The sequence below is a fragment of the Oncorhynchus nerka genome, linkage group LG28 (assembly GCF_034236695.1).
Source record: "Oncorhynchus nerka isolate Pitt River linkage group LG28, Oner_Uvic_2.0, whole genome shotgun sequence".
In the NCBI taxonomy this organism is placed as follows: domain Eukaryota; kingdom Metazoa; phylum Chordata; class Actinopteri; order Salmoniformes; family Salmonidae; genus Oncorhynchus; species Oncorhynchus nerka.
Genome location: NC_088423.1, coordinates 77,906,815 through 77,919,514, shown reverse-complemented (window position 1 = coordinate 77,919,514; position 12,700 = coordinate 77,906,815). Strand labels below are relative to the sequence as shown.

At 42.9% G+C, this 12,700-nt stretch overlaps 1 protein-coding gene across 1 annotated transcript; it reads right to left on the bottom strand.

Annotated features, from left to right (window-relative positions):
- Positions 1–1,591: 1,591 nt before the first annotated feature.
- On the bottom strand, positions 1,592–11,388 carry LOC115113709 (protein lin-7 homolog C-like). Its single transcript, XM_029641651.2, has 5 exons — positions 11,255–11,388; positions 9,915–10,033; positions 9,349–9,420; positions 9,062–9,271; positions 1,592–4,413 (listed from the first exon to the last, which is right to left on the bottom strand). Exons 1-5 carry the CDS (start codon positions 11,289–11,291, stop codon positions 4,246–4,248), a joined length of 606 nt encoding a protein of 201 aa, XP_029497511.1. The 5' UTR covers positions 11,292–11,388; the 3' UTR covers positions 1,592–4,245.
- Between the last annotated feature and the right edge of the window lie 1,312 nt (positions 11,389–12,700).

Below are 12,700 nucleotides of genomic sequence, written 5' to 3'. Positions count from 1 at the left end.
TGCTCCTAGACCTTAGTGCTCCTTTTGATACCATCGATCACCACATTCTTTTGGAGAGATTGGAAACCCAAATTGGTCTACACGGACATGTTCTGGCCTGGTTTAGATCTTATCTGTCGGAAAGATATCAGTTTGTCTCTGTGAATGGTTTGTCCTCTCAACTGTAAATTTCGGTGTTCCTCAAGGTTCCGTTTTAGGACCACTATTGTTTTCACTATATATTTTACCTCTTGGGGATGTTATTCGAAAACATAATGTTAACTTTCACTGCTATGCGAATGACACACAGCTGTACATTTCAATGAAACATGGTGAAGCCACAAAATTGCCCTCGCTAGAAGCATGTGTTTCAGACATAAGGAAGTGGATGGCTGCAAACTTTCTACTATTAAACTCGGACAAAACAGAGATGCTTGTTCTAGGTCCCAAGAAACAAAGAGATCTTCTGTTGAATCTGACAATTAATCTTAATGGTTGTACAGTCGTCTCAAATAAAACTGTGAAGGACCTCGGCGTTACTCTGGACCCTAATCTCTCTTTTGAAGAACATATCAAGACCATTTCGAGGACAGCTTTTTTCCATCTACGTAACATTGCAAAAATCAGAAACTTTCTGTCCAGAAATGATGCAGAAAAATTAATCCATGCTTTTGTCACTTCTAGGTTAGACTACTGCAATGCTCTACTTTCCGGCTACCCGGATAAAGCACTAAATAAACTTCAGTTAGTGCTAAATACGGCTGCTAGAATCCTGACTAGAACCAAAAAATGTCATCATATTACTCCAGTGCTAGCCTCTCTACACTGGCTTCCTGTCAAAGCAAGGGCTGATTTCAAGGTTTTACTGCTAACCTACAAAGCATTACATGGGCTTGCTCCTACCTATCTCTCTGAATTGGTCCTGCCGTACATACCTACACGTACGCTACGGTCACAAGACGCAGGCCTCCTAATTGTCCCTAGAATTTCTAAGCAAACAGCTGGAGGCAGGGCTTTCTCCTATAGAGCTCCATTTTTATGGAACGGTCTGCCTACCCATGTCAGAGACGCAAACTCGGTCTCAACCTTTAAGTCTTTACTGAAGACTCATCTCTTCAGTGGGTCATATGATTGAGTGTAGTCTGGCCCAGGAGTGGGAAGGTGAACGGAAAGGCTCTGGAGCAACGAACCGCCCTTGCTGTCTCTGCCTGGCCGGTTCCCCTCTTTCCACTGGGACTCTCTGCCTCTAACCCTATTACAGGGGCTGAGTCACTGGCTTACTGGGGCTCTCTCATGCCGTCCCTGGAGGGGGTGCGTCACCTGAGTGGGTTGATTCACTGTTGTGGTCATCCTGTCTGGGTTGGCGCCCCCCTTGGGTTGTGCCGTGGCGGAGATCTTTGTGGGCTATACTCAGCCTTGTCTCAGGATGGTAAGTTGGTGGTTGAAGATATCCCTCTAGTGGTGTGGGGGCTGTGCTTTGGCAAAGTGGGTGGGGTTATATCCTTCCTGTTTGGCCCTGTCCGGGGTGTCCTCGGATGGGGCCACAGTGTCTCCTGACCCCTCCTGTCTCAGCCTCCAGTATTTATGCTGCAGTAGTTTATGTGTCGGGGGCTAGGGTCAGTTTGTTATATCTGGAGTACTTCTCCTGTCCTATTCGGTGTCCTGTGTGAATCTAAGTGTGCGTTCTCTAATTCTCTCCATCTCTCTTTCTTTCTCTCTCTCGGAGGACCTGAGCCCTAGGACCATGCCCCAGGACTACCTGACATGATGACTCCTTGCTGTCCCCAGTCCACCTGGCCATGCTGCTGCTCCAGTTTCAACTGACCTGAGCCCTAGGACCATGCCCCAGGACTACCTGACATGATGACTCCTTGCTGTCCCCAGTCCACCTGGCCATGCTGCTGCTCCAGTTTCAACTGTTCTGCCTTACTATTATTCGACCATGCTGGTCATTTATGAACATTTGAACATCTTGGCCATGTTCTGTTATAATCTCCACCCGGCACAGCCAGAAGAGGACTGGCCACCCCACATATGCTCTCTCTAATTCTCTCTTTCTTTCTCTCTCTCGGAGGACCTGAGCCCTAGGACCGTGCCCCAGGACTACCTGACATGATGACTCCTTGCTGTCCCCAGTCCACCTGACTGTGCTGCTGCTCCAGTTTCAACTGTTCTGCCTTATTATTATTCGACCATGCTGGTCATTTATGAACATTTGAACATCTTGGCCATGTTCTGTTATAATCTCCACCCGGCACAGCCAGAAGAGGACTGGCCACCCCACATAGCCTGGTTCCTCTCTAGGTTTCTTCCTAGGTTTTGGCCTTTCTAGGGAGTTTTTCCTAGCCACCATGCTTCTACACCTGCATTGCTTGCTGTTTGGGGTTTTAGGCTGGGTTTCTGTACAGCACTTTGAGATATCAGCTGATGTACGAAGGGCTATATAAATAAATTCGATTTTTTGATTTTGATTTTTACTTGTAGAAATATGATAAATCTAGTGTTTGCCTTGAGTCGTGGTGTCAGAAGTCGCAGGGGTAGGGTGTAGAAAAGGTAGAAATATAATATATAGTGGGGCAAAAAAGTATTTAGTCAGCCACCAATTGTGCAAGTCCTCCCACTTAAAAAGATGAGAGGCCTGTAATTTTCATCATAAGTACACTTCAACTATGACAGAAAAAATGAGAAAAAAAAATATCCAGAAAATCACATTGTAGGATTTTTAATGAATTTATTTGCAAATTATGGTGGAAAATAAGTATTTGGTCACCTACAAACAAGCAAGATTTCTGGCTCTCACAGACCTGTAACTTCTTCTTTAAGAGGCTCCTCTGTCCTCCACTCGTTACCTGTATTAATGGCACCTGTTTGAACTTGTTATCAGTATAAAATACACCTGTCCACAACCTCAAACAGTCACACTCCAAACTCCACTATGGCCAGGACCAAAGAGCTGTCAAAGGACACCAGAAACAAAATTGTAGACCTGCACCAGGCTGGGAAGACTGAATCTGCAATAGGTAAGCAGCTTGGTTTGAAGAAATCAACTGTGGGAGCAATTATTAGGGAATGGAAGACATACAAGACCACTGATAATCTCCTTCGATCTGGGGCTCCATGCAAGATCTCACCCCGTGAGGTCAAAATGATCACAAGAACGGTGAGCAAAAATCCCAGAACCACACGGTGAATGACCTGCAGAGAGCTGGGACCAAATTAACAAAGCCTACCATCAGCAACACAATACGCCGCCAGGGACTCAAATCCTGCAGTGCCAGACGTGTCCCCCTGCTTAAGCCAGTACATGTCCAGGCCCGTCTGAAGTTTGCTAGAGAGCATTTGGATGATCCAGAAGAAGATTGGAACAATGTCATATGGTCAGATGAAACCAAAATATAACTTTTTGGTAAAAACTCAACTCGTCGTGTTTGGAGGACAAAGAATGCTGAGTTTCATCCAAAGAACACCATACCTACTGTGAAGCATGGGGGTGGAAACATCATGCTTTGGGGCTGTTTTTCTGCAAAGGGACCAGGACGACTGATGCGTGTAAAGGAAAGAATGAATGGGGCCATGTATCGTGAGATTTTGAGTGAAAACCTCCTTCCATCAGCAAGGGCATTGAAGATGAAACGTGGCTGGGTCTTTCAGCATGACAATGATCCCAAACACACCGCCCGGGCAACGAAGGAGTGGCTTCGTAAGAAGCATTTCAAGGTCCTGGAGTGGCCTAGCCAGTCTCCAGATTTCAACCCCATAGAAAATCTTTGGAGGGAGTTCAAAGTCTGTGTTGCCCAGCAATAGCCCCAAAACATCACTGCACTAGAGGAGATCTGCGTGGAGGAATGGGCCAAAATACCAGCAACAGTGTGTGAAAACCTTGTGAAGACTTACAGAAAACGTTTGACCTCTGTCATTGCCAACAAAGGCTATATAACAAAGTATTGAGATAAACTTTTGTTATTGACCAAATACTTATTTTCCACCATAATTTGCAAATAAATTCATTAAAAATCCTACAATGTGATTTTCAGGATTTTTAGTTGAAGTGTACCTATGATGAAAATTACAGGCCTCTCTCATCTTTTTAAGTGGGAGAACTTGCACAATTGGTGGCTGACTAAATACTTTTTTGCCCCACTGTATGTGGATCCAAACTAAAAACTTAGTGTGCTAAGTTTTAGAAGAAGGTTAAAATTGTGACTGGGACAGATGGCTGGAAGAGGGTGAAAGATGAGGGAATTGCGTGCCAGTGATGAAAAAACACTATTGGGGATAGCTGTTCTGTTGCCGGCGCTTTGCAGACCTCATCTTCTCAAAGCGGGACTCCATTTCCTCAAGGACTTTAGGAGTGTACCTGACCACCAGCTTCACAGTGCCCTGGGCAGCTTTGAGAAGCTCCACAGCTTTCTCATGGTGCTCCCCCTCCACACTCTGGAAAGAAAGAGATAAAAGGAGGATTAATTTAAATAACAAACAAAATTAGGTGACTGAATATGATAAATGTATATTGATAGTAGCCGTGTCCGAAATCTGGCTTGCCTGCTATTGAATTAAACTGCATACAGTGTACTAATCATAATATATACAGTTGAAGTCCAAAGTTTACATACACCTTAGCCAAATACATTTAAACTCAGGTTTTTCACAATTCCTGACATTTAATCCTAGAAACAATTCCCTGTCTTAGGTCACTTAGGATCACCACTTTATTTTAAGAACGTGAAATGTCAGAATAATAGCAGATAGAAGGATTTATTTCAGCTTTTATTTCTTTCATCACATCCCCAGGGCTCAGAAGTTAACATAAACTCAATTAGTATTTGGTAGTGTTGCCTTTCAATTGTTTAACTTGGGTCAAATGTTTTGGGTAGCCTTCTACAAGCTTCCCACAATAAATTGGGTGAATTTTGCCCCATTCCATCTTAACAGAGCTGGTAACTGAGTCAGGTTTGTAGGCCTCCTTGCTCACACACACTTTTTCAGTTCTGCCCACACATTTTCTGTAGGATTGAGGTCAGGGCTTTGTGATGGACAATACCTTGACTTTGTTGTCCTTAAGCCATTTTGCCACAACTTTGGAAGGATGCTTGGGTACATTGTCCATTTGGAAGACCCATTTGCTTTAACTTTCTGACTGATGTCTTGAGATGTTGCTTCAATATATCCACATCATTTTCCCTCCTCATAATGCCATCTATTTTGTGAAGCACACCAGTCACTCCTGCAGCCACCACTGTGCTTCATGGTTGGGATGGGGCTCTTCGGCTTGCAAGCCTCCCCCTTTTTCCTCCAAACATAACGATTGTCATTATGGCCAAACAGTTCTATTTTTGTTTCATCAGACCAGAGGACATTTCTCCAAAAAGTATGATATTTGTCCCCATGTGCAGTTGCAAACCGTAGTCTGGCTTTTTTATGGCAGTTTAGGAGCAGTGGCTTCTTCCTTGCTGAGCGGCCTTTCAGGTTTTAGGACTCGTTTTACTGTGGATATAGATAATTTTGTACAGCATCTCCACAAGGTCCTTTGCTGTTGTTCTGGGATTGATTTGCACTTTTCGCACCAAAGTACGTTCATCTCTAGGAGGCAGAACGCGTCTCCTTCCTGAGCGGTATGATGGCTGCGTGTTCCCATGGTGTTTATACTTGCGTACTATTGTTTGTACAGATGAACGTGGTGCGTTCAGGCATTTGGAAATTGCTCCCAAGGATGAACCAGACTTGTGGAGGTCTACCATTTTTTTCTGAGGTCTTGGCTGATTTGATTTTCCCATGAGGTTAAGCAAAGAGGCAATGAGTATGAAGGTAGGCCTTGAAATACATCCACATGTAAACCTCCAATTGACTCAAATGATGTCAATTAGCCTATCAGAAGCTTCTAAAGCCATGACATAATTTTCTGGAACTGTCCAAGCTGTTTAAAGGCACAGTCACCTTACTGTATGTAAACTTCTGACCCACTGGAATTGTGATACAGTGAATTATAAGTTAAATAATCTGTCTGTAAACAATTGTTGGAAAAATTACTTGTGTCATGCACAAAGTAGATGTCCTAACAGACTCAAAACTATAGTTTGTTAACAAAAAAATTGTGGAGTGGTTGAAAAAACGAGTTTTAATGACTCCAACCTAAGTGTATGTAAACTTCTGACTTCAACTGTATCCTGGTCCTGGAACCATTGCTTAAAGGAATAATCCACTCAAAATTATATATTTTTTTCATTAGTCCACTGGTTGATTGAGTCCCAAAATGTGTTGCATGTCAGCAATCAAGTTTTCAAGATATAGAACTTTTCAAAAAGCAAGTTGTTGCCACATCATCATGATGATGCGTAAAACCACTAAACAAGGGACACTTTTTTGTTGTTGTCTGTTTAACTAATCAAATCAAATCAAATCTTATTTGTCACATACACATGGTTAGCAGATGTTAATGCGAGTGTAGCGAAATGCTTGTGCTTCTAGTTCCGACAATGCAGTAATAACCAACAAGTAATCTAACTAACAATTCCAAAACTACTGTCTTATACACAGTGTAAGGGAATAAAGAATATGTACATAAGGATATATGAATGAGTGATGGTACAGGGCAGCATACAGTAGATGGTATCGAGTACAGTATATACATATGAGATGAGTATGTAGACAAAGTAAACAAAGTGGCATAGTTAAAGTGGCTAGTGATACATGTATTACATAAGGATGCAGTCGATGATATAGAGTACAGTATATACGTATACATATGAGATGAATAATGTAGGGTAAGTAACATTATATAAGGTAGCATTGTTTAAAGTGGCTAGTGATATATTTACATCATTTCCCATCAATTCCCATTATTAAAGTGGCTGGAGTTGGGTCAGTGACAATGTCAGTGTGTTGGCAGCAGCCACTCAATGTTAGTGGTGGCTGTTTAACAGTCTGATGGCCTTGAGATAGAAGCTGTTTTTCAGTCTCTCGGTCCCAGCTTTGATGCACCTGTACTGACCTCGCCTTCTGGATGATAGCGGGGTGAACAGGCAGTGGCTCGGGTGGTTGATGTCCTTGATGATCTTTATGGCCTTCCTGTAACATCGGGTGGTGTAGGTGTCCTGGAGGGCAGGTAGTTTGCCCCCGGTGATGCGTTGTGCAGACCTCACTACCCTCTGGAGAGCCTTACGGTTGTGGGCGGAGCAGTTGCCGTACCAGGCGGTGATACAGCCCGCCAGGATGCTCTCGATTGTGCATCTGTAGAAGTTTGTGAGTGCTTTTGGTGACAAGCCGAATTTCTTCAGCCTCCTGAGGTTGAAGAGGCGCTGCTGCGCCTTCTTCACGACGCTGTCTGTGTGAGTGGACCAATTCAGTTTGTCTGTGATGTGTATGCCGAGGAACTTAAAACTTGCTACCCTCTCCACTACTGTTCCATCAATGTGGATAGGGGGGTGTTCCCTCTGCTGTTTCCTGAAGTCCACAATCATCTCCTTAGTTTTGTTGACGTTGAGTGTGAGGTTATTTTCCTGACACCACACTCCGAGGGCCCTCACCTCCTCCCTGTAGGCCGTCTCGTCGTTGTTGGTAATCAAGCCTACCACTGTTGTGTCGTCCGCAAACTTGATGATTGAGTTGGAGGCGTGCGTGGCCACGCAGTCGTGGGTGAACAGGGAGTACAGGAGAGGGCTCAGAACGCACCCTTGTGGGGCCCCGTGTTGAGGATCAGCGGGGAGGAGATGTTGTTGCCTACCCTCACCACCTGGGGCGGCCCGTCAGGAAGTCCAGTACCCAGTTGCACAGGGCGGGGTCGAGACCCAGGGTCTCGAGCTTGATGACGAGCTTGGAGGGTACTATGGTGTTGAATGCCGAGCTGTAGTCGATGAACAGCATTCTCACATAGGTATTCCTCTTGTCCAGATGGGTTAGGGCAGTGTGCAGTGTGGTTGAGATTGCATCGTCTGTGGACCTATTTGGGCGGTAAGCAAATTGGAGTGGGTCTAGGGTGTCAGGTAGGGTGGAGGTGATATGGTCCTTGACTAGTCTCTCAAAGCACTTCATGATGACGGAAGTGAGTGCTACGGGCGGTAGTCGTTTAGCTCAGTTACCTTAGCTTTCTTGGGAACAGGAACAATGGTGGCCCTCTTGAAGCATGTGGGAACAGCAGACTGGTATAGGGATTGATTGAATATGTCCGTAAACACACCGGCCAGCTGGTCTGCACATGCTCTGAGGGCGCGGCTGGGGATGCCGTCTGGGCCTGCAGCCTTGCGAGGGTTAACACGTTTAAATGTCTTACTCACCTCGGCTGCAGTGAAGGAGAGACCGCATGTTTTCGTTGCAGGCCGTGTCAGTGGCACTGTATTGTCCTCAAAGCGGGCAAAAAAGTTATTTAGTCTGCCTGGGAGCAAGACATCCTGGTCCGTGACTGGGCTGGGTTTCTTCTTGTTGTCCGTGATTGACTGTAGACCCTGCCACATGCCTCTTGTGTCTGAGCCGTTGAATTGAGATTCTACTTTGTCTCTGTACTGACGCTTAGCTTGTTTGATAGCCTTGCGGAGGGAATAGCTGCACTAAACCAGTGTTTTATCATAATGAGAGCATATGCTATGAGAATTGAGGGGGTGTACAAATAATGTCCTAACTGACTTGCCAAAATTATAGTTTGTTAACAAGAAATTTGTGGAGTGGTTGAAAAACAAGTGAATTCCTCCAACCTAAGTGTATGTAAAGTTCCGACTTCAACTGTACTATTTAGAACGTTGTGTTTAGTAAAAACGAATGCAGTAAGCAAAATATAACAGCATACTAGGCTCATCCTACAATGGGCAATTGTGTCGATTCCCTACATTAATTTATTTTGGTACAGCTTGTCCCCTCAGCTGTTGTTAGACACACGTGGGCCTCGAAATACAATTCACTTCCTCAAGTGCAGCAAATACTACTAAACAAAAAGCCAAAATGAGTATGACATCCTGGAATTTTTAAAGCATACTCAATTTTCGAAATTGCACATTCTACAAAACTTTCTTTTTGGCCTTCCCAAAATGCCTACTATTTAGAACGCAAGTATGGGTATTCGGACACAACCAGAGACTGCATAAACAACACGTACCACCCCCTTGACAGAAAGAAGCTGGTCGCCTCTCTTGAGGCCCCCGTGGCGGTCGGCGATTCCCCCAGGAATGATGCGTGAGATGTAAATAGGAGAGTTCTGTTCCTTCCCTCCCATTATATTGAAGCCAAGTCCTTCCTCAGTCTTAGGCAGCTCCACCACGCGAGGGTGTGAGTGCCCCTCACTGGCCGCAAACGCTGCAACAGTGGCCTACAAGACAAGAGAGGTTGTTAACCCAGAGTTGCCTACAGAGTTGTTTAATATTGGTTGTTGTTGTTTTGACATACCTTGGCTGTGGCATTTGCCCTGACTTCTGGGCTACTGTTAATGTCCACTGTCTCATACACATGTTCATACACCTACAGAGTTGTTTAGAAAAGGCAGAAAGAAGGTTAGTCAAATGCAAACTGCAAAGCTGAATTACTTCCGTCAAAAGGTCTGACATGTTAAAAATGGAGATCCTGGTAGTTCTTGCTGTCCAGGGTTCCAAGCTATTAATTAATCCTCAAACTGGATAGCTTATTTCGTAATCACAACACTATACACTGACATTGAAGGAATGAAATCAAATAACTAGTCTATAGGCAGCAATCAAACAATTCATGTTTTATAGGCCTGTCTATAATCAGCCCCATCTCACATAAGTACACAAATCCGAGTCTGGAGGTCTAGAGCACTGCTGATTATTTTTTTTCCACTCACCTGGTGCCCCAGATCTGAATCAGTCACACTTATTGGAGGGGGAGAATGAAAATCAGCAGTACTTCTGGCCTTGAGGTCCAGATTTGTCTACATAATTTGAGTTGAACTTTGAAGGGTGTGATGGGCATTTAATGGCATTGTCACAGCTCACCTCTCGCACAGCATTACAGAACTCACTCTGCAAGACCCTTTGCAGTGCCTGCAGTTTCTGGGGTGGCACTTCCCCCGTCCTCTGGAGCTTGTCAAGCAATTCAATGGCCCGAGAAATGTCTGTGGGGAGAAAACATGGAGACCACCCACCGTCAGAGATCTTACCAATAATTGACATCGATTTAAAGACTTTGGTTTGGGAAATAATTGCTTGAGGCAGATAATCTAACACTTCAGCACAAGAGTAATGGAGTCTGTTGGTTTTTGATTTTGTAGATTGATGAAGTAAATCTGTCCATGCACAGGGTATTATGATGCAGGCATAGCTGATCATTACCAAATCTTCATCACAATGCTTGTAAACACATGGTAGAATTCAATGGACAGGGACTTATCATCAGGACTGCAAGTAACATAGTCCGGGCTTTCGGGTGCAACATTTTCAAACTAACTTAGCTAGCTACATACTGGACTCTGAACTTTTGTTTGGGTGCAACTGCTAACATTACTAGGAAGCTACAAAGTACCCATTTGTCACACTTGAGTAAAAGTAAAGATACCTTAATAGAAAACAACTCAAGTAAAAGTCACCCAGTAAAATACTACTTGAGTAAAAGTCTATTGGTTTTGGTATTTGGTTTTAAATATACTTAAGTATCAAAAGTAAACGTATTAATAATTTCAAATTCCTTACATTATGCAAACCATACAGCACCATTTTTTAAATGTATGGATAGCCAGGAGCACAATACAACACTCAGACATTAATTTACAAACAAAGCATTTGTGTTTAGTGAGTGTGCCAGATTAGAGGCAGTAGGGATGACCAGGGTATGTTCTCTTGATAAGTGTGTGAATTGAACCATTTTCCTGTCAAAATGTAACCAGTACTTTTGGGTGTCAGGGAAAATGTATGGAGTAAAAAGTACATTATTTGGCAAAAAGTTGGCAAAAATATAAATAGTAAAGTACAGATACCCCCCAAAACGATTTAAGTAGTACCTTAAAGTATTTGTTCATAAGTACTTTACACCACTGCCAACTACCAGCCTTAGAGGATAGCTATCTAAAATCAGCTAACGTTAGCTGGCTACAACATTAACAACTCAGCCCATCTGTCTTTCTTCAAACTAAAGCGATTATATTGGAATAATCTATTTTTCTTTCGACTTTTGAGAGTTGATTGTACTTTGGGCTAGTTATTTCAAAATGAAATGGCTAACTAAATTAAATTCCAGATTAGCTACAGTTATCTAGCTAGCCATCTGTTTGGCTCGTGTGTATTTTCATAATTTTAACCATTATTATTGATCAAGCGATCTGTGTTGTTTGACGTTTTACCTCTTTCCAGTCGAACAGGTTCCCCCAAAGACGCCATAATAGCCCAAATCCGGCACTGTTTGGGAGAAATTATCAGGCTAGCAAAATATCCACTCGGCGATAAACAGATTTGAGCTGTATTGACGGGGATTGTTGTTGCGTCAAGGACACGCAATCGGCGCAATATACGGTTAATGTGCCCAATCCACGATGGGGGAGAAACTGAGAAGTCATATCTATTTTTGAAAATGTGGTATCCTAAATGTATAACCTGCAATATTTACAGTTTTTCAATGGTTATCTAAATGATAGATTTTAACGTATAGTTATTCAAATGTCTTATCTGATCATTATTCATAACCCAAAATGAATTGTTTGTAAATGTCTTTGTAAACCTACAATGTCGATTCAATATGTTTAAGCCATAATTTTGATCTCTGTCAGTGCTTGCATAATGTATGCATTTCTATTGATTAATTTCCACTTCTCACAGCAATAAGGAATTTGCCTTCTGAGAGCTGAAACACTACATAGGCTCATTACTATGTATTAAACTGTGTTACCTTATCATAACGGCGAAACTGAGGACATAGACTATTGACCCATTTTTTAAATGTTTTTGTTGTGATAGGAGACTTGTAAACACATTATGTAGGCCTGTACTTTGGAAGGATACCTCAAATGATGTTTAGAAAAGTGATTTTTGCCATTTTCTGAGTACTATAGATATATATGCAATAATTTAAGTGCTATTTGTGTGTGCAAATCCTGCGGAATATACCTTGAATGCACTTTTATTGTTATCTCTTATTATCACAATTAGGCATGTTTTGGTATCCTTTGTGAGAGAATGTTGTCCATCCATTTCTAGGCATGGGACACCTACCTGTGTCGATGGGACAGGGTTGAGATGGCCCATCCAAGGAATTCACCAGTCAAGGATCCTGTCTTCAGGGTTGAAAACTTTTGAATGTACTCCTCATCAAGCTCTCAGAGGTCATCAAGGATCAGCTTGTAGCCTAGGATATACAACGTGGACTTATGGCCCTAATGTTCTATGTTATATGTTCTGATTCTTTGTGTTGTTGGTTGAGTATATATTGAGGCTTTTATAACCAAGCTAAAGCTGGTGAAATTAAAATCTGTTTGGTCTATTTGTTTGTCTGTTTGTTTGTCTGTCTGTCTGCTATAGGAGGATGGGCTCATTGTAATAGGCCTAGTACTCATTACAATGTATTAAACTGTGTTACCTTATCATAACGGCAAAACTGAGGACATAGACTATTGACCCATTTTGGACCCATAATGGTATAAATGGAACATAGTCAAACATGCGGTTTCCATATGTTTTGATATCATTCCATTTATTCCATTCCAGCCATTACAATGAACCTGTCCTCCTCTAGCTCTTCCCACCAGCCTCCTCTGGTCTGCATGCATGCAGGCAGACAGGCAGGTACGTAGGTA